We start from the raw sequence: 23,489 nt of genomic DNA on the forward strand, positions 1-23,489 counted from the left end.
CACAGAAAGACCAGTAAAATATATAAAAGTACAATCTTTATTCAGTTTAGACACTATTGAACATCCAACGTGTAATTCAGAGAGTGTTCCCTTTATTTTCCTGTGGTAGCAGTCTGTAAATTTCATATTAGGATTGTTATGTTTTCTAGTTAGTTTTTTTGTCTTCCTTTTGCTTAAATATATTAATTTAATACTATTTTGAACTATTTTGCTTATATTAATTTAAGCAAAATAGTATAATTTTACTATACTTTAGCATAGTAATATATATGTATATATTACTATGCATATATTGTGCATAGTAAACAGATAATCCCTCCTTCTGCTATAAATCATAAAAACGACAGAGTATCTAATGTACATTAATATCTGTAGGCACATTTTAGGATTCATGAAGCACAACACAACCCTAATTATTCAGTTTTATTAAATATATTTTCTATCATATTATACAAGGTCATAATAAGGTAGAAGAAAAATAAATTCAGGCTCTCTTCCCATTTGTTTTTGTCAATGAGTAAAATATCCATGTGGGGCTTCAGTTATGGACTCAAGTCTATCCAGGTCTAGCAGGCCACCAGCACCTGATCTAAAAACAACCATGAACAAGCTGTTTACTCAAACACGAGCTGGCAGATCTGCATATATCGAGGAGTGGAAAGAATCCAGTGGTGTCATCCTTATCACATGGAAACAAAAGCCTCTGATTAACTCGCTGTAGCAACAGGAACGGCTGCCAAAGGACATCGAGTCCAACATCTCATGTGTATGTTTTTGTGTCAGGAATGACGTGCAGAGACTGAGCACCAACTACAGTAAAGTCATTTGCAACATGAAGCATTGAGATGGTTTATTGATGATTATGTTGCTGTAATGACTTGTCCTAACATGAATATTGCATTATCATACTTTTATGATATTGCAATATTATACAGTTCATTTCAATGCCTGGAAAGATCAATCGTGATCTCATTCTAGTCCTGCTGGAAGGTGAACTTTCACCTTGGTCTACAGCAGGGATGGGCAATCCTGGTCCTTGAGGGCCTGTGTCCTGCAACTCTTAGATGTCTCCCTGGTCCAACACACTTGACTCCAACAGCTGAATCACCTCCCAAATGCAGTCAGGTTCTCCAGAATCCTGCTAATGATCTCATTATTTGACTCAGGTGTGTTGAAGTAGAGATGCAATAAAAAGTTGCAGGAGACCGGCCCTCGAGGCCTGGAGTTGCCCATCCCTGATCTACAGTGTTTTGTAGCTTCTTACAAGTTTTCTCCCCAGTTTTGCCCCTGAGCTCCGTTCATCTGACCAGAACACTGTCTCACACAGGTTGGCAACCTTTCAATTACTAACGTTAAGTCTGTCAACAGATTTGCCTACCAGGTATGTGGATCTCTGCAGCTCCCAAAGGATCATTGGGTCCTTTTCTCATTAATGCTCTCCTTCCCTGCCATTTTGGTTTAAACTGACTTCCATATCTTGGTAGATTTACAGTTGGTGGCATTCTCTTTCATATTCAAATGACGGTTAAACACTCATTGGGATTTTAAAAGTTTCTTTAAACTTATCTACAACTTTATCCCTGACCTCTGTGTTGAGTTCATTTGGTTTTTGTGGCAGTTTTGCTTGCTGACGTTCTTTAACAAACCTCAGACCACCTAAGGAATCAATCTAGAACGGCTGGATTTAGATTAGATCAAATTACACAGAGGTAAACTCTATTTACTAATTAGATTACCCTGGAAGGCAGTTGGTTTCACCAAATTTTACCAAAGGAGATTAGAGAAAAACTTCAAAACACCACACTATTCACCATTTAAATTTGTTAATAATTTTAAGGTAATCTACTATTTTCTTCCACTTCACAGTTACACTTTGTATTTTGGTTCTGTAGATGAAATCCCCAAAAAAACACATTAAAGTTTGTGTTTGTAACATGACAAAAAATGTGGAAATGTTCATTGTGAGTGCATAATTGCGTATATCTTCATGTATTACAACACAAAAATTGTTGACAAAAGTGGTGTTGTGGACATTAGTAATAACAGTTTTCTAAAGAGTTGGCTATGAGAGTCTAAATTAAACACACAAGCCTTGCATTATTGATAACTGTAGTTAACCCAAAAATATTTAGCAGAAAGAGCAGAAATGGGAATTTAATTTCCTTTAGAATCAAAAGGTTAAAGTTTCCTTTTCCCTTTATGTTTGAGTTAGTTGCTTTATTTCAGTTTGAGAATAGTATTTAATTGTGAAAATTTGTTTTTGGAACTGTTGAAGGAACATATAAATGGGCTTAATTTTAGTCTCGTACTGGAAGGAAGACTGTTTCTTGTCAGTCTTCTTAGATTTGCCCTATAAAATGAAAATGGAAGAAGTGCTCTGCTGACACAAAGTAACTTAACTAGATTAAGAATAAAATAAAATTTAATCAAGATAACAATCAACCATTACATTCAATAAATGCTGTTTAGTAACATACACAACAACTACAATTAAATGACCTAAACTGTTCACAATTAAAGATGGAAAATCAGATTGTAGATATAAAAAATATCATGGCAACGGCTCCAACACAACAAATAATACTCATAAACTAGTGTTAAATGATAAACAACTAAGACTGAGCTCCGTCCCAAGTCTCATTGACCTGTACCTTTCACCGTGATATCGCTTTATAATAACAGGACTTTGCAACTGCATGCCTGCTAGCCTGTGTTTTTGGCACACATTTCAATTAAACATTCTCAAATGTTTCAACAAAGACCTACAGCAAACGTATGATTGTTACCTTGATGTGTAATAGTTGCATAGACATTTCAATTTTATTGGTACTAAATATTAGATTTTATTGTATTTTAATTCAAGTCATAGTTGTAGTGAAAGTATTTGTGCTCCGAATATAATGTCGTGGCTTCATTTAGAATGCGTTCCTCTGCCGCCCTCTGGTGGTAGGTTTGGCGAAAACAATGCATTTTCAGTTATATGAATGTGGATTTCCTATAGTTTTCTTTGCAAGAGATGTTTGTTGTCTGAGATGTTTGTTTCCCGTTCATTGTTAAAAAAATGAGATAGTAACTGCTTGAATTTAAAAACTGAAGATAAGCAATTCATTAGAAATAAAATGCAGGACTCAGTCCTGCCTATACCATGCCATATTTTCAAGACGTCTCTATTAAACTAAGAAGTAAGGTTTTTCTCAGAGTAGGTCTGAAGAATGTACGATCCCGAGCAAAACTTTTATTTTACATGTAAGCAGCTATATCACCCTAAAATGCCAATCCCTGCTGCATTTGTCTAACAGTTCAGCTTTTCCTAACCTTACTTACCCTCCTTCCTACGATATGATGGTATAGTGAAATGACTGAAAGATATTTCAGTCACATCTATCCAAAGTATCTTGGTTTAACCAAAAACTTAAAGTAAAAAATGCTTCAGTTACATTTTTCTACAAGAATTGTAAGGTGTGTCAGTCTAGTTTTGTCTATTTTTCCTTCCAACACACAAAGCACAAAAAAAATAAATAAAAAAATCTATGGCTGTGTTTTATTTTTAATATGATGAAAAGAGGCAGGAAAATAATCACCTAGTGTTTTATTTTTCAAAATGTTTAATATGTGTTACTAAATTTGATGTGCAATGTCTTTTCATTTTATGCCTTTTAAGTTTAAAAATATAGATATAAAAATCTTTGGAAAATTTGAAAATTCAGTACCAGAAACAGCACTTAGGTGTAATTCAAACAAACAAATGAAGGGATCAAGATCTAAAAATAGGATATTGAGACTGGCAATAATAAAGATAACATCTTGTTTTCTGTGCAGAGGGGTTACAATTGATTTCTATACAATTAGTGTGGCTAAGGGAATTCCCTTGGGAGACCAAATGGAAACAGGTAGTACTAATATGGAAAAGATGTCACAAAGTTACTGATGCAGACTTTAAGATCAGTCTGGGAAAGGAAGATTATGGAGATATTGTTTGTGTTGCAGGGAGTGACAGAGTGAAACAAGAGAAAACAATATTTAATTTCTATGCTTCTATGCTGGAAGCAGTTTCCTAAAAACATGAGATGTGCAGAAACTGTTGATTCCTTTTAAGTTTGAAAACATTATCACTTATTGAATAAGGGTAAAAGATTATTTTGTCTGTTAATTTCCTCATGTCATAGAAATGTACTTTCTTTCTTTATAAGTGATCCAGCAATATTTGTGTTATTTTTTAAAACTTATATCTTGTCTTTACCTTACCTTTAACTTTTCTGTAAAGCACCTTGTACCTTGTGCCGCCTAGACGTGAACTTGCATGCATTTTACACCAGGTGGCGCACTAAAATCACTGTGGGCCAAGTTGCTTTGACCTTAAACAAGAAGCCCAATTCAGACATTGGAATATCAGCTTTATATTATTTTGAAAAAGGACTGGTTCAGATTGAGGTAAATATCTTCCAATGCACATCTGTTTATTTCCCAGTCATACGCTTTTTGATGAACTCCACTTCACTTCCTTTTATGGTAACAGAGAACATCCCAAAATAAAAATAATAATGCGGTTTTTCCTCTGTTTTTTTGTGCAGGCTTCGTCATTGCTGTGGAGTAGTGGTTTTTGGGAATATTTGCGATGTTTTCAGGCTGACACCCAGTCTGGCCCAAGTCTACCCAAACACCGCTGCAATTGTGTGGGCGGGGCGCCTTCAATAAGGCTGTAATCCTATTGGCTGAGGGGCGGGGCGGGGGCGGGCGTACACAGACATTGAGGAATAGACGCAATATTGACTTTCCAGCCCATACCTGTCCACGCGTCTGCCATATTGAACGTGGCAAATTGACCTTGGTAACTGATACACTTATGTTTGAAAACTTAGATCTAATAAGATCTGAAGAGTGAGCGTTGCCGTAAGAGACGCACTCGCACATACCTCCAACTGACCTTCTGTAATTTTCAGTCAAGAGCTAGTGACAATTCAGATAAAAAAAAATACATGTTGCACAAATGATATGAAACAACCATGCTTGGAATTTCCCTCTGTTACACTACCTTGTAGCTTATCCTTGATGAATGACTTTTTGATTTCATTTCACTATCTTCTAGAGTACACAATATTTGTGAATCTGATTAACCTGAAATAAAGTTTGGTTGTCCAGTAGGGTTTTCCTTAAATTTGGTAATTATCTGGTCATTGCTTACCACTGATTGTAGAGAAACATCAAACAATCAGAGGGATCCTGTAATTAAGAGTTGTTTGTGAGGAGAAATATTCAAACATTTTGCAACACTACAAATAAACCATAATACGGCAAAGACCATAATCAATAATTAATGTAGAAAAGGGGTGGCATTACTAAAACTGCATTTTTAACTGAGATAAAAACAACACTGAAATTGGTCAGGAAGGCTTCTGAAAATCTGACACTAAAAGAGGTGAAGGGATTTATGATTATGACAGTTGCATTCTACATTTTAAAACAGTCTCTTCTCTTCAATGTAGATCAGTGGCACAAAGGTCCTTTTCTTTAGATTGGATTAGACTCTCAAGTCAGATAAAATCCTGAGCTGATCTAAATATCAGTCAGTCTTAACCCAAAATGTGATGAATAGAGATTGTTTTCTATTCAGCATCACTGAAACATACATCATATTCAACAAAAGCATGGTTTCTCTTGAAGAGAACTAGAAAAGGCCTAGCCTGATTCCATAAATAAATTTGACACAAGGTCTTGTAGGGCTGTGGTCAAGAGATGATCTGCAAAATCTAAGATATTTGGAGAACATTTTTGCTAAAGGGATTCTGGACACTAAGAGACTCCTACCAAACAGTACATCAGCAAAGTATTAGGTTTTCAACAACTATACTAGGTTTTTTCTTTTCAATATATATGTGATTGTCACCCTCAACAAATTAAAAAGGTGCAAATGCTTTTTTTTTTTTTGCAATCCCACTTTTTAAAGTCCCAAAATCCTGGAATTGTACGAGGAGTTTTATAAATCTCACACAAATTCCCAAAAGGCAACAAAACTATCTTGCACTGCGTTGTTGATTTTGCCTATCATAATATGGCGGCCACATTGACGTGCGACCCAGACGTTCGTACTGCGTCTGTTTTAGTAGATCTACGCAGCGTGAAGGGTTGAAAACGACTGGAGCTCGCGCACGCTTTAACGGGACGACTTCAGGAAAGAGCAGGGAATGTATGGAAATGAGGGTTTTTTTCTTGTGGGTAAACAGAGCTGCTAAAGGAGAACAACGTTTTACAAACATAAAGAGAGGGTTTTAAAGATATGTTCTAGCTTAATTGCCAAACAAATCAAAATGCGAAGCGTTCTCTGAGGAGGAGCTCAACGAAGACCGCCAATGTTCACCTTTTTCTAGACACTTTTCAACAAGTTCTTTAAATATTTTTTCGCTACTTGTTTCAGTAAAAACAACACGGCGACAACATGGCAGAGCACGAAAGCTTGGAGTTTGGGAAGGCAGACTTTGTGCTTTTAGACAACGTGTCGATGGAGGAATTCATGGCCAACTTAAAACTCAGGTAAGCGGTCACTCACCTTTAGAACCCTGCTGTGGTGATTAATAAGGACTTGCACTTAGAAAATGTTAGCATTTAATAATTTTTTGGCCTGAAATGGATTATAAGAGGAGTTAGACAGTGCATCAACAGGTGCTAATAGTTGACGTTTATGCAGCTCTGAGAAACAGTAACTCTTGTCATTGTTTTGCAATTCATTTTTAGTTGTATTTGTTTGATCCTAATTGTATTCATTGTATAGTTTTGGAGCCACGGCTCTCATTTCCTTTGGTTTTCAAACCGAACAGGTGACTCCTTTTTGAAAAATGTGCGACTCCACCCAGTCTATTCAGGTTTTCCGTCAGCCAGCCGGTTTGTAAAAGCATGATGTCAGGCGTGCGAATCTGTAACATTACGCTGTCCAGGTGGGGCAGCGGCTCCTACCGCTCACCTCTGCCATCTGTGATGAAAGTGCAAACTGATCCCCTGTGTTGGTTAGAGCCTATAGTGTCTAATTCAGCAGCTCTGGACAGAATCTTTCTGTTTCTCTAATTTACCCGAACAACTACTCTCATTAACACATTTTAATATTTTTGTCACCGAGCAGTTTCACTGCAAAGTGGTCCTTTAGTACTGTGTTTGTAACTGCGGTCATTTATAGCGGTCCTATTACCATTCTACCAGCACATTAAGGATTTGGTATTAAGTTTGGGGGTTTTTTTTGTCCAGCCCTTTAAACTGCAATGTCAAGATCGCACATTGTTACTGAACAGGTTTGTCTTGGAAAAAAGACAAACCTGTTTTTCAACATTTTGAAAATATTTTCATTCATTCAAATACTCTTATTGCATGAAGTGTCTGAAGTATGTCCCAAAAAAACACAGTGTAGGCTACATCTTTTGTTCAATCTCGAATAGAGAGCCATAAATAACGGGATGAGCTAAGTTTCTCTGGTGTTCATCAAGGCATTATTTCATTTAGAAGTGTAAGCTCCACTCAACGCTATATGTTACATTTACGATGTAAAAACATGTTCTTGCTTCTATATTGGCATGCACAGTACTTTCATTTTGTTTGATTTCAGCCACAAACTTCAGTATACTATTCTGGAATTATGCTTGATAGACCATCACAAGTTTCAGTTATTAAAAAAATCTGAACAATGTGGCATGTATTCAGCCCCCATTGTTCGATAATATGTAGACCTGCATTTCACTTCAATTACAGCTGCGAGTCTTTTGAAGTTTGTTACTGCTAGGTTTGAACACCTACAGAGTGAAACGTTTGTCCAGTCTGTGCAAAATGGAACATGGCCTGCGATTGATTCCAGCTTTATCAAGTCTGAGGACTCCAAAGCGCTTTGCACTACTTTTTTTTTTTTTAACCTGTTGTAAACACTCCTACTGATGGTGATAAATTACAGTGTAGCCACAGCTGCCCTGGAGCAGACTGACAGAAGCGAAGCTATAGAATTTGGACTTTGTTTCCTTATATTTTCGACTTTAATCTTGAAAAGGTTAGAAACTAGTAAAACTTTCTCATTATTTTTTTTGTATTTCAATGTACCTTAATACTACCAGATTGAGCCATCAAAAACAGCAATACTGCTCCAATAAAAAGAATAAAATAAACTTTCCTATTATATCATACATAGACATTTTTACTTCATGAGGTAAATTAAGTAGAGCAAGTGTTGTCCTTAACAACATATAATAATTGCATAAAATCATATTTTAGAATATATATATTTCTTATTGATCCGCTCATGGGATGAAGATTAGAAAAGATAGTTTTCCTGAGTTTGCAAACCTCAGCAGCTGCCTGACATTCTTTAATGTTTGGTTGTGGGAGCATCGGTTTTCTATAACACCATCAGAAAAGTTCAGCACTTTCAATACCCCTTCCTTATCATTTTAATCCAGTTTGTACATTTACTTTAAGTCTTAGCTTGTAAACAGTTTGTTCCCTGAGCTTTCTGGATGGACAATGAATGATCGAGTGATGCATTTAGGAGCTTTAGTAGAAAGCTTGCAACAAATTGAATGCTTGTGGATTAAGATATCTTTGTAATGTTATTCTTAGCAGTTGTGATATTGTCTGTTTTGACTTCTAATATGAAACATCCCACTTTCAGTCCAGAAAAGATTAGCAGCAGAACTAAATAAAATAGTTTTTTCCACGGCGCTCCATGGTGACGAGTGCTACTGTTAGGACATGGCCTCCAGGTGGCTCATTTGTTACAGACTATAGGGACCGGTTGTCATGTTAACTACCAGACACCTGGCTGTCATGGGAGATAAAAGCATGCAGTTGTTAACTGATATTTTTGCCCTTTAATTGTTTCAGCAATTAATAATTCTCTCTGTTGTTTTCTCTCTTAAGTGCCCTTGGGTCTTTTGAAAGGTGCTTGTAAGTTAAAAGTGTAATTAAATGTTAACGTTCATAAACTGACAATTAGAGACTGAACAAGTATGACTGATATAAAAGAAAATCTCCTCTATAAAGAATAAGACAGCACAGCTCAGATTTGCAAAGTTGCATCTGAATAAGTCGCAATTGTTCTGGAGCAACATCCTTGGTCCACATGAATTCAAAGTAGAGATGCTGGCCCCTCATGGACAGTGTAATGTTTGAAGAGAACAAATTGCAGCTCAAAGGAGTGATGAATTGGGCACCCAACGTTGAGAGTCTAGCGTAAACTTTTAGGTAAAACAGATGTAAGGCGATCTGTTTTACAGCTCAATCCGGGTCATCAACAGGACACTGATCATAAAAATCTACAACAGAGTGCCTAAAAAACCGAAGAACCAATGTGTTGCCTAGTCAAAGTCCAGACCTAAGCTTGTTTAAAATGTTGTAGTAAGACCTTAAGATATAGTAGCTGTCCAGAAACAAATGTCTCCAAACCTGAAAGCACTAAAGAAATAAAAGATTGGATGCAAACTATTTTACTCCAATAAAAGGTTAATAATTCTGTACAGAAGATGACGTCACGTCATCCCTGCTAAAGGTGACCGTTAAAGTGGCTCAACATCTGGGGTGTGTGATTTTTAACCCATTGGTTCTATTGTTCATGGCGTTTCATTCATTTGAGGTTCAATTTACCTAATTCTTAAGCCTATTTAATGAATTACATTTATTTGTAAAACCTGTTTTACATTTAAGCTGACTTTATGTACTTTTACTCAAGACTAAAGATGAGTCACTCCTGATTAGCAGTAAAAATCTCAAGCAGAAAAATATTCACTCAGTTGTGTTGAGATGTTTCAGTCGGTGAATGATTTCTCTTTAACTAATTTGAGTCGGTGAAACTCAAAATGTCTCCGGTAAAGAGTGAAGGGGTTTTTCTAGAGGACACAGCCGTTCTGGTTACCAGTGTTTTTACAGCCATGCTTTTTAAATTAGATCAGCGTCTGTGGTGTGAACAGTAGCTTTAGCAGTCGGGCTGTGAGACCTGAGAGCTACCAGACGGCACCAGGCACCATTTTTCCAACTATGTCCTATTTTCTGTCTGTTTGTTTTCCCTCCAGCCAGACTGTTCAGTCCGGAGGTGGCGTGTGCAGATTGTTATTTGTAGGGTGTGACCGGCCAGGAGCGCTTCCTTTTTGCTCTCTCCCACCTTCCCCCTTAGTCTCAGAATGTGTGCATTCATGCAGGGAAATGTACGTGTGTTGGTTGGAGTGGGAGTGGACCACTTAAGGGATGGACCCAGAGGGCATCTAATGTTCTCTGTTTGGTTCGCTGCAGTTATTCAAAATAACTTGGTCTGAAGCACATCTGCCCCGTGTATTATGGCTTCAAAGGACCTGCTGCTGTACAGCCAACTTCGGCTCTCTCTACCAAGTAGTTTACTTAAAACATATCTCCTACAGTTGTAAGACTGTCTTTGAAGTTGGCAAGCCCTCATATTGGGACGTTTTTTTTTTTCCCCTTCATTATGGGGGATTTCTACTGTTAAAGTCCTGGCATGTCGGGTAATCACATTCCCTTGTGGCAACAATTAAGCCCTGATATGGAAAAAAAAGGCTCATGGTGAGACATTGTTGTTTAAGCTGACATTTGGTTTGTTTGACTTGAAGTTGACCTCTGCAGCTCGTTCTGCTCTCCTCAAAATAGAGCCCAATCAGATGCCCAGTCCATTTGTAGAGATGCCAAGATAGAAGTTCACATTCTTGTGGCGTCTTGGGAAGTTGATACAATGCCTGACAGAAGAATTTACATGATTTTCTTTTTCTTCACATTTTGTCCTGACATAGCCACCAATGTTTCTAAATTATTTTTATTTAACATGATGAACCAACAAAAAAGTAGCACATACAAATAAATTTGGTGGTTTTCAGAATTATAATGTAAAATGCCTGTGCACTCATCCTTTTTTACTTTGAGACCCCAGAATCAAATGTAATGCTGCCTGTTGCCTTCATAGCAAAGGTCAGAAAATGTGTAAGAAGGTGCTCTAGTCAGGTGAGACTAAAATGTACCTTTTTGCAAAATGCTGTTTGGTGGAAAACTGACTCTGAATGTTGCGCTGAAGACATGGTGAAACACTGTAGCAGCACCATCATGTTAGGGTGTTGCTATTCTTCAGGAGGGACAGGAAAGCTGGTTGTTGGTAAGTTAGATGGAACTAAATAGTGCCAGAAGAAAACCCGTCAAAGGGTGCACTATATTTACCTTTCAGCAGGAAAAAGCCTCTAAACATCGACCCAGAAAGTTACAGTGGAAGCTTTAAATCAAAGCAAATCATGTGCTAGAACGGCTCTGTCAATATTAAGGTGCTAATTCCAGTTGAGACTGAAATTGATGTCCTGAAATGAAGCTATTTTATAAAGGAGAAATGGGCAGAAATGTCAGTCTGCACAATGTGCAAAGCTCGTCGAAACGTACCCTAAAAGGCTTGCAGCTAAACTTGCAACAAAAGCAAGTTCAATATACAGTAGTATGCACAACACACTTCAGATTTTTGTCATAATTCAGAAAACCATGATTTTTTTTTTTTTATCATTTTGCTCCCATTTCACAGTGATGAATTGTGAAGTGGGATCTTCATAAAAACCAAAATAAAATGACTTGAAGTTTGTGGTTGTAATTCGACAAATCATAAAAAGCTTCATAGTGTATGAATAGTTTTGAAAGGCACTATAAAACGTGGCATCCAACTGTAAATGTTTATGCCAAATACTATGGTTTTATGCTAAGAGTGGCAGTGGAAGAAAGGCAACCTAACACATACACACACCTGCTTCATGTATCATAACACTTTTAGGTTAATACAGATAAAATAACTACAAAACAACCTTTATGATACTGAGCAATTTCCTACTGATTTAGGGTAGTATAGTCTGTGAGAAACAAAATTCAAACAAAACATATTTGTACAATATTAAAATGTTGGAAAATAACCTTTATCACCTGCTAAATTTGGAAAAAAGACCAAAAAAGAAAGTGATTAAATAAAAGTTGAAAGAATAACAACATTAAGTAAATGTTCTCAGCGTCCTGGAGATCTGACATCCTGCCCGACATCTGAAATGTCTTTATAAGGCAGCATTGTTTAGTGTGATTCCTGCAGCCCAGTGGAAAAAAAACAAACCGCTGCATGTTTTTCTTAAATTAATATGATAGGACTTTTCTTTTTCCAAAGTAACAGCCTTTCTAAAATTTGAAAGGCTGTTACTTTGGAAAGTAACAGCCTTTCTAAAATTTGAAAGGCTGTTACTTTGGAAAGTAACAGCCTTTCGGTATGTTGTTCGGTATGTTTTTCACTCGTTCTAAAAATGTTAAAAGAAGCAAAACTGCAAAGCTTTGTTTTGATCTCAGCAATATGGATCCCGATGGGTAGGAATCGGTGTTCTTAATATACAATCTAAATTGCACTGATGTGGTTTCAGCTCTGCTTGTTAAATTATTTTCAACCTGAGGCAATACATTCTTTTCTCTATAAACTTTGGATGGTGTTTATGTTACTCCCCCCCCTACTGTGCGACTGTAAAGACTGTTGTCTTCAGGTTTTGAATGTAGCTGCTGAAGGACTCTGAGTGATTTGACCCTTACACTAATCTACAAGGAGTTAAGAGACTTTGACCAGGAAGCCTTGGATAATACAGAGCAAAGCAGGAAGGCTGGCATTTCCCTTCCTTTCCTTGTATCCTGTAGCCTCTCTCTGACTTGTCTATTATTGTTTTGTACAGTTTGGCACAGCAGTGCATTTTAACACTAGCAACGATTTTACTTCTCGGATAATTTGAATAAATCACAGTTCTGACTTAACCAAATTAAGGTTTGCTCTCTGTTTCTAGTAGTTCCTTGATTTAACTTTAAAATGAACCAACAAATTGCTTTCATATGGGTGTTAAAAAAGCACCAATTCTCTTCCTTACCCTGCAGGGAAACTAGAAGTGTAGTGCATAAAGAGGCTGTGCTACCTCTTTATCTTACAAAGTAAACAAAGGCTTCTAGCCAGACTTGTAAAATAAGGATTGTCCTGGAGATTTGGTTAAAGGTCTCCTTCTCCTTTGTTGGCTATAGATCAATAAATGAGCCTCTGTTCCTGTTTAGAACTCTTCTTATATTACAAGTGTTGACATCTTGTAATATAATGAGCTAGCTCTTTTTTTTGTTTTTTTGCTGAGTTTCCCCTGTATGCATTTGTTATCAATGCACAATAAAACAAAGTGCTTGTTCCCTGCAACAAATATGCAGCAGATGCCTCTAAGAATATTTATTCCCAACCTGCTTATTATGGTTCTTTTTCCTTGCAGTGGTCACTGACTGGAGGAGAATATTTATAGATGATTGCCAAGATAGAGACTGTTCTCTCTTACTCTGTACTCTTTTCAAAACCCGCAGCAATAAAGTATGAGGTCTAATTACCATCATGAACATAAAGATAGTGAATCTAAAGTTGATTCTGAGTGTATCATTGTGTGGAAGTTAACCCATAAACATCAGAAAAGTGCTTGGTAACTTCTGTGAAAGAGAGCATGACCTCTTTAGATTTACCAAAAGAATCTTTTACCGCTTCCCCAGTGTCTCACACTGCTAGTGGTCCTGCTAACATTGAAGGATGAGAGACTCTCCTGAGCCGACTGGATTCATAGAAGGCTCTCTGAGAAATACTTGCTCCCCTGCAATCCAGCACTGAAAAGTCCAGTCTCACCACAGGAATTTCCATACAACCAGCTGTAATCTGAAACACATTACCATTGCTGCATAAACAGGGCTGTGCCTGTGTAGCTTATTTTCCCCCTCTGAAATGGGTTCACCAGCCCTCAGAGACATCTCATTTGTGGACTGAAGGAGTTGGCAGACAGGGTCAGGAGGAGGCCTTCAATACAGGCTTTCAAAACCCATTTGTAGTCTTGTTTTATCACCTCTGTGTCATAGTTTCTTGTCCTGCTGCTTTTTTTTCTTTCTTTAAAAAAAAAAAAATCCTCTTAACCCTATATTTAATTTGTGACCAGGAACATTTAGCTTAATAAGATAAAATGTAAAATTGTGAGGAGTTGAATCATCAGTTTTATTCAATTCTTTCAAAAGTTAATCCTCTTTAAACCAGGATGGTTTGAAAAATTATTTTGGTGAATGAGGAAAATGTTTGACTCAGTCTATTGCTGTCGTCGGTTGGCTGTAAAGGATGTTTACTTTAAAGGTCGTGGAAGAGTCCAAGGATGCTGCCTGGACTTCTGCTTAAGCCTCTCCTCTGAAAAAAGTTGCTTCAGTTCAATAAAGAACTTTATGGTGTTTTCTTTTTCTTTTATATGCACTCATCATGGGCACGAATACTGTATTCATTCTGGGCTTTTAATTATTATTTCCATCCATTTTTTGAGTGTTGGAGGATTTAGAGCTGCAGAATATATTAAGTCCCAACCCTCATTACATTATTGTTTGCCTGCAGTATTTGGTAGTTTTTTATATCTCAAGTTCCAAGCATTACAGTTTTAAAGATCTAATTCTTTGTTAATCCACCCACTTTGTGCAACGTAGCAGTAACACTAGAACCAAAACAAACTCTCAGCATAATGCAGCCATCATTATTATTTAACATTGTAGATCTGAAAACCTTCTTTTGACTCCTCCAAACACTCTTTTTGTATCTGTGAGCACACAGCTCCAGCATTGTCTCAGCTAACCATAAAAGGTATTAAGCTAGCCCATGTGAGTCCAGAAGGAAGGGGTCTTTTTTAAAAACAGGTGTTTGTCAGCAGGTTCTCAATTCTTACAAATTCAGAAGATGTTTGTTACTTACCAAATCCAAAAAAGGTTTAAGCACATTATTAAAATGAAAGATTATTGACCTTCATGGTCATAATGAATGTATGTAAGCTTCTGACTGGCACTGCATCTACATGTCTAACCTGAATAAACAATTCATGATCTATTTAAATTATTGTTTGTTTTGCATTCAGCAACAAAGCTGTGGCATGACAAGTTTGGAAAACTTTGAATAACCCACAGCAGCTCTCTGTAGCACATGTGGTCATATTCAGAATTAAAATTTAGCAATCTCTAGATGTTTTTCTAAAATATATTTATATTTTTCTTTTTAACTTTGTTGATTAATTTACAAGAGCAATTCAAATACAAGAAAGCTCTATCTAAAATAAAAATTGTAGTTTTGCTCTTAACTAATACTGATATTCCAACATAGAAAAGAGAGAAATAAATGGTGCATGCTCTGTAATATAGGCAGTGATTATTCTCATTTCTGCATCAAAGCTTACACCCCTAAGCTCTAACAATGTGCATGTAAAGAACATGCTGTTGGGTGATGCATTTATGGACCAAAAATGATGGTTCTTTCTTATGATGCCTTCAGTATATTTGAACTTCTTTCCGATATTTGATCTCCAGATTTCAGTCCAGGTCTTACCAATTGAAAAGAAGCATATTAATATTTCTGACCAATCAGTCAATATAGCAAAAATTTTGGCAAACTGCAATCAGACCGTTCTGTCTAATTAGAAACGTTTTAGTGAAGCGATTCGATCCTTAATATTTATTTTTGAACTTTTGGTCGGTTAAAAAATATGTGCTTGGTGTTAAAATACTTTGTTTTAATATAGTATATTTAATTTTGTTATTGGTGAGTGCATATTTTTCTCCAGTTTCATACAACAATTAAAATAATCCAATTTCTTAGTTTTTATGCTTAATTGCATAATATCAGCTTTTAAAAATCCAAGTTTAACTTTTAGGGTAAATAAAGTAGTATTTTAGAAGGTCTCAAAAGGAATGGGGTCAGAGTGCAAAGAAGATTGTTTTATTCTTAATGTTCAAAGATCTCCTTACTCTTTGAGAAGGATGGTGGAGTTTTTTTGCTCCAAATCTATCTACTACAAATCTATCCTGTAGGGTTTTAATCGTCTCTAAAAAAATACAATACCAATTCAAATCGCCTTACATAATCATGCGTTTCTTAGAAATAAAATACATCATCAAGAATCCCCTGATGTGGTATCTGATGGGGATTTAAATCTGTCAGGCCTCGCATATAAACTGTCTGGCTCATGATTTAACAAGCAGCCGCATCCTCTTCCTGCAACAGTACACCTCGATTAAAACTCCCTGTTTTACCTGTTGTTGTAAAGTACCCCCACCCACAGTTCCCCAAGTCTTTCGGTGTGACACAGATTTTTCAGATCTGGGTCTCTTTGTAGATTAAAGACCGTGTGCTGTTTCTGTCTGCACGTTGAACGTGTCCTGTCCTGCTCTGACGTTTCCAGCTCTCTTCAGAACTGTATTGTTGTCCAGTCCACCTGTTGGAGCTGCAGTGTCCTGATCCACAGTGGGGGTAGAGCAGCGTACTCACTTTCACAGCCTTTACGTCTCATTACTTTACAGCATCAAAGGGACTAGTCAGACAATGGGCTGGAATGCACTTGAGCATTCAGTGCACTTTGTTTAATCTTTGCCTTGCTTCTGATTGCATTGTGTGCTTTTGTATTTCCAAGCCTCAGTTAACCTAAAAGTGCATATTTTCTGTCTTACACCTAAAAGTGATATAATTGTACTTTGGAGTTTGGACTCTAAATTTGTTCATCATGGTATTTCCAGAAAGTCAGATACTGATACTTCTGCATGATGACATAAGCTAGTGACACATTTTGCTTTGGATTACAATGTATAATATTAGGTGTGATGGAAAATAGAAAAACAAAGTGCCTGAAAGCTTGGTGTGCTGAAAAAGCACAGGCTACAATTGAAGTATATCTATATTTCTAGATTCTTTTTTTTTAAAATGTTTTCTATGTGAAAATGGCACAAATAGTTTTGTGTAACTTTAAAATCACCAGTATACCAAGGTTTTAAAAATGAACAGTTTTAACTATCTGTTTAAATAATTGTCAATGATTTTCTTTTATCCTCATTGTATGGAGCTTATTGGGGTCCTACCTGGCCTGTCGCTGTGTGCTGCCAGTTAGCTAGCTGAAATAATTCTCTTACACTTTTCCCTCTCTTAGGCAAGTTCAGGTGTTTGGTTATACAGTATATTCCATCTTGAGGTCAGCCATGGAAATTAGGGTGCTACTTATCTTTCTTACTCTTTTACTACATTAAACCTGCTGTAAAACCACAGCTGGCAAGCTATAACGACTGTTTAGTGGCCTGTTTGTTAAGCAGCAGACTGCAGGCTTCTGCCCAATTAGACAGGACTAATTAACCAGGTAATATCAGCTTGTTATTCTTTCATTTCTGAAAAAAGACCTCAACATCAAAAAGCTCTGTGCAACAACCTTTTGAAAATTACTACTTACTTTTCTGGTGTTTGAATCTGTCTATGTATCAACATCAAACTATTTAATGTTAATCATAACAGTATCTCAACTGTAATGGTCTGTTATAACATTTTATACCCACAGCATGGATAATTGTTACTTATCCATTTATAATAAAGAGAGACACTTTATTGTCCATTTAATTCATGTAAGCTTGTTCCTAATATTTCCTTTCAGTAAATCCTAAAATGCACAAAACAAATTTTTATATAAATGGATAAAAAATGAGCCATTAATTTTGAATACAACAATGTCCACAATTAATATTAGTTACAGTCCTTGTCCAGTCCTGTAAAGCAATATTAAAACAATTTATATATATATATATATATATATATATATATATATATATATATATATATATATATATATATATATATATATATATATATATATATATATATATATATATATATATATATATATATATATATATATATATATATATATATATATATATATATATATATATATATATATATATATATATATATATATATATATATATATATATATATATATATATATATATATATATATATATATATATATATATATATATATATATATATATATTCATATATATATATATATATATATTCATATATATATATATATATATATTCATATATATATATATATATATATATATATTGTTTTGCACTATAAGATGAAAACATTTTTTTGTTTTTATCTTTAAGTTATTTTATTTTTGTGCCTTCCTCTTGTTAGTAACATGTCATCATTTAGATCAATATATGACATCTCAAGAGTTGAGGTTGCAGTGTATTTATAAATTTAACATTATGATCAGTGTAGATGGCACAGATAGTATTAATAAATCAGAAGTTTCCAGGAGTTCACCCGAGAGAATGTAGATCCTTGTACAAACTCCTTTTCCTTCCTAGTTTTCTTGTATTTATGCTCCATTTTTTGTTGTTGTGTCACACAAAATGCCAATAAAGTGCTAAATTTGTGTTTGATGTTGAAGGGGGGATGACAATTTTTTTCATGCAGTGTTTTTGATGGATGGTTCTGGACTTGGAAGGAATACCTTTGATAAAATACTGATGTAGGGCTGTGGGATGGTATATGTGTTGATGGGCCACTCCAACACACAATGTGGGAGCTGCTGTTTACTAAGCAGGCTTTACAAAGAAGCAGAAAATCCCTTAATGCAGAGCCCGGATGTTGGGTGGCTGCAGACCATGATGAAAGCCTCTGTCACACTTTACATACTAGACGAGTGGAAAGCAACACTTCTGTCTCATTTCTGGTGCTTTCCACTTTTTCAATTTTTAGCAAGTGGCAGACTGAACTACTACGGTATATTAGAACATCTTAAAAAAAAAAGGCTTGTACTTAATATTTCTTGCCAGTTATCTCAGAAAGTGAAATTCATTACAGATTTCAATGACTATGGCTTATGGGTAAAAACCCCCTCAAATTAGAATATCACATAACACATATTAATAACTGATGTTTTAATCACATCAGTGAAAAGTATGCACATTTCTATGTACTCAATACTTGTTTTGGACCTTCTAATTATACTTTTATCTCCTTATGATATCACTACTGAATAATCATTCTAGACCAGTAGATTGCAATCACCATTTGCCAATGAGGCCTGGGGTCATCTTTTGAATGTGTATATAGTTTTCTGAAATCAATTTTTTTTTTGCCTTTTGAATCAGAATTTTTCCCAAATAACACATTTCTCCCTCGACACGAGTTTCACAATAAATCATTGCACGTCATTGCCGTATCATTTTGAAATCACAATTGCAAAAGATGTAATGTTAGGGTAACAGAATGTAACATATTCATGCTTTATATATGAGTAACTTTGGTTATTTTAATTCACTACAACCTCCAATCATGCATTGGGATATTTGGAGGGAAATAATTTTGTTTTGGTGGATTGAAGCTTGTCCTAGACTATGAATAAAAGGAGGACAAGAACATATCCATGAGAAAAATCACAGCTCTGTTTAGCCATTGAGAAGGTATAATAGTTAAGTGACAAATAATTTTTAGTTTACGAGATATGGAGAAAATAAATTTAGACCAAAGTCCTCAGTACAAACCTCTGGGTCTGGAAGACAAAAATGACAGTAATTTATGGACTGTTATGTAAACAAGCCATCAAATAAAGCTTAAACAGAAAACACCTCGGAGAAAAAAAAATAGTAGAACAACAGATGAAGATGGTATGCTGAAATCAAATATCACTGCTGTTCCAGTTATGTGCAAAGCATGATCTGATCAATGAATGATGTTTGACTCATCTTGAGCTGGCACAACAACCATACCCGTTCAACCGCTGAGCTTTATTTGGGGTTTTCCTCCTCCTCCTCGAAAAGGTTCTTTTATATACTTTCATCCTGTTGTTGTCCGACTGTGCTAAAGCCAAGGAGATAAACAGTGTTGAGTCCCCAGCAGAACATAGCATTGAGTTTTAGGTGTATACATGGTCGTTGTTTCAGACTTCACGTAATCCATTAAGTTGTTGCTTACTCCAAACATGACCTTGTTTTGGTTGAGGTAATCCAGATATGTAGTTTTTATACCGAATTTGTAAAAAAGAAAAACATTTGTGGAGGATGGAATGAACACTTCTTTATGTGTAGTGTATGTATATAATGTGCTATTCATTTTCAGCCTACCCTTCATTGGTCTGGACATATAGCTTTGGTTCTTTTGAGATGAGTTGTAGTTGTGAAATAAGCAGAAGCAGCAAATGTTTTGGATAGTCATTATTTTTCTCTACAATACAGCCGTCAGGACACACCCTAAACATTTCTGATGTTTACACTCAGCAAAAGCAGTGATGAACTCTGAGATAAAAGTGGAACAGACACAGATTATCTCCCTGCAGTTTATAATTCCCATTCCTACAACGACCCTGAACACACACTGATAACATGTGCTAACTCTGCCACAGATTTTATTGTATAATAGAAATGTAGGGCAGTTTAGATATGTTGCTTATATTATTGATTAATTTACTGTTAATAAACATTAACTTGCTATCAGTTATCCCTTTTAAAACAAAAATCTGTATTAGATTATGTGGAGCTAAACTTCCTTATTAGGTTTTGATTGTGTATGAGATCTTTTAATTAGTTTTTACTTTAACATGGAAGTAATTGATGATTGTTGAACATTTTCATGTCTTGTAATAGTCACAAAGTAACATTAGGTGAATATGAAAGAACACATGATTTCCTAATTTCTTTAAAAAATATATCTGAAAAGAATGGCATGTATCAGTCAGTGTTTTGTACAGTTTTTTTTATGGTGAACTTGCAAATTTTAATCTCTGAATTGTGAACTTTTATGGACCACAGTCTTTGCTCATTCTTTATACAATAGCTCAAACTTTAACATGAACATTCTTTGATCCAAACGGCTCCATTTTATTTTGCCCTAATCTGACTAAAGCTGCTTCTTCCACACTTGGCAGGGTTCAACTTTGAATAGGGATGCCTTATGGCTTTTGTTCAGTAATGGATTCCAGATTTCAAATTATTATTGTTTTTATTGTGGAAAACATTTCTAATAATCTAACCATCAAATTTGGGGTTTTTTTTTTTTGTTTTTACTGTCTTTTCAGTTAAGGAATCTAATTTACTTGTGAATTTATTTACTCTGTCTTTAATATTATTCGTTGTTTAGTTCACCCTTTTGTATTGAAATAGCAATTGATGCTAGTACAGCAACTACTACTTTTTCAACAATGGCTTTCTTCTTGCCTTTTTTGGCATAATTGTCCTGTTTGCAGTGTCCTGTGGTCTTCAGGATGCTGTTTGCTCACTAACGTTTCCCAACAAATCTGAGGCCTTCAGAGAACTTGAGTGATTTAGAATGCTTATGTTGTCACATCAAAATCCTTATTAGTATCGTTACACTAACATCCCCAATTCACCTCTTCATATATAAAAAACATAGCATCAAATGAGGAAGGTAGCTTGGTGGTGGCAATTTCTATGTTAACAATTAAATTTTTTTCATTGAAATGTTGGCAAACAGAAGAACAAATTCACTTACTGCAAACATCAACAAAATGTCGTGGACATCTGGATCAGAGTTGCAAACACAGCAGAAACTGAAGGTTTCACAGGATATCTGTGTGACTGGAAAAGACCTCGCCCTGCTGAATGTATCTTGCCACAAATCTGCTTTGACTGGTTACATCCCAAAACAATAACTGTGGACCGTAATTGTGAGTCACTCGAGATCCTACAGACCACATGACGTTTTTTTTGGGGCCATTGGGGGATGTTGCTATGAGCCAAATTGCACAGTGAAACCTTTTAATAAAGAAAACGGAGCCACTCCTTTTGCAGTGCTGTGACAATCACATTATTCTATTGAGAAAATAGAAACAACTGTGTATTATTGCATTCATTGAAGCTGCTTGTGAAGTATTAACTTTAACTTGCTTCTGATGATGTAAATTAACTCATTAGGGTCATTCTCTGAGTCCTGTTTGCTTCACTCCCCAATGAGAATTTACTCCTTCTTTAAACTTACAATAGTCTGACTGCTGGCTTCTGAAGGTCAGATACCGACTCACCAAAACTACTCATTTAAATAAAACATCTTTCTGTGTGTGATGTTGTTGGTGACTTGTTTTTTTTTTTTTCTGGTGTGATGGAGCCATGTTGGTGAGAAAATGTTACAAGTCGCTGCTGCTCCTCCCCAAGTTAACCATTACAGAGACCCACCCAAACAATTTTGGAGACAGTGGTTGTGTTTGGCTCTGCTCTGTAATTCTGAGGCGAGCATGACGTGTATGTTTACATGCTGTGTGCGTGTTTGAGCAGCAGCTTGTGTGTGTGGTATTTGGGTTTTTCTGATGTTTTTAGGGCAGACAGAGTTTTCTGGATAGATTAGAAACACCAGGCATTGTGTGAGTTTATGTGTTAACCTTTAAAAGTGACTTTTTAACAATCAGACTTCCATGTACTTCTCTGGTCATAATGGGTGAACTATTCTGCTGTTTGCCTGCTTCACTGCTTGACATGGTGAAACTTCCAGTAGTTTAAAAAATGCTTTAAAACTTGATCTTAGCACGGCTTCTGTTCTTATGAGGCAAATCCTGCAATCCACATGGGAAGTGGTTAAAAAAGAGAAAACAGTCCAGCATTTTAGATTTAATGTTTTAGATTTTAACAGTAAAGAAGTCTGGTTAAGACCTTATGCAGCCATCTCAAGAATAAACAATGTTCAATATTGACTATGGCATCATAATGTATTTGTGTTTATTTAATTACTCAATCAATAGAAGAACTAATTCATAGATTGCTAAGATGTTTGGTAGTCTATTAATGTCTTTCTGGTACAGTTTTATGGAAAACAAAGACTGCAGCATAGAGCGAGTAGTTTACCCAGATACTGTGGAAAATAATTAAATTCCTTGTTTTCAGGAAGCACAGATGTACGAAGCTATTTAAAAAGGAATGTTAATGTGGAGATATGTATGGTTCATTAAGGCTGTGAGAGAGCAAGAAAGAACAAACACTTCAGAAGATAACAGGATGGATAAGCGGAATACAGCAAGATGTATCTTTTCAGCTTAGACCTTCTGTTATGCATTACGCTGATTTGAAAATTTTTGTATTCTTTTGAAAATCCCGGCAGTGATCTACTTTCTCTAGAATGCACATTGCACAAGTTGTACACGACTCAACTAGTAATAGTTCAACTATCAGAAGTAAACTTCCAACTCTTTTTAGTTTTTATCTATATTTTAAGTTGGTAAAACCCAGTTTTAGGTTGTGTGTCAGTGACTCTGTTCCTCAAGCGTAGTGAGTAAAAAAATATATTTTAAGTTCTGATTTTATTATTAAAAAAAATCTGGATTGGTGAGTTTCTAATTTTCTCAAATAACATAGATAAGATAAAAATAGTTCAACTCTTATATTAGTCATTTACTTCAAAAATGCATGACTCAGGTTTATATGTAATCACTTTATACCCTCTGGTTCACCTCTTCATTCCTTTCTCAACCTCCTCCTTTGCTTCTGTCAGTTTGATCCTCCCGTGTTTCCTGACTGGGATTTAGAAAGGGAAATCACAGGTCAGGCAGTATAATGAAACTCTCAGTCCCAGATGGACAGACTGAAAAATGAGAGCAGATCCAGATTAACGTCAGACGTGCTGTGCTAATTCAGCTTTATACACAGTCCAAAATAA

The 23,489-nt window shown here is 35.7% G+C and overlaps 1 protein-coding gene across 3 annotated transcripts in view; it reads left to right on the plus strand.

The window, feature by feature from the left end:
• The first annotated feature begins 1,216 nt into the window (after window positions 1-1,216).
• The window catches only part of myo1d (myosin 1D), a 113,469-nt gene continuing 91,196 nt past the window's right edge, over window positions 1,217-23,489 (plus strand). Inside the window, exons 1-2 of one of the 3 annotated variants that reach the window (XM_044103193.1) lie at window positions 1,217-1,327; window positions 6,413-6,528. In XM_044103193.1, coding sequence (XP_043959128.1) covers window positions 6,434-6,528 — 95 coding nt within the window. In that variant the 5' untranslated portion in view covers window positions 1,217-1,327; window positions 6,413-6,433. Of the gene's footprint in view, window positions 1,328-6,122; window positions 6,529-23,489 lie in introns of those variants that run through there. The other 2 variants (XM_044103194.1, XM_044103192.1) reach the window with 2 other exon arrangements.

This window comes from Gambusia affinis, linkage group LG20 (assembly GCF_019740435.1).
Source record: "Gambusia affinis linkage group LG20, SWU_Gaff_1.0, whole genome shotgun sequence".
Classification (NCBI taxonomy): domain Eukaryota; kingdom Metazoa; phylum Chordata; class Actinopteri; order Cyprinodontiformes; family Poeciliidae; genus Gambusia; species Gambusia affinis.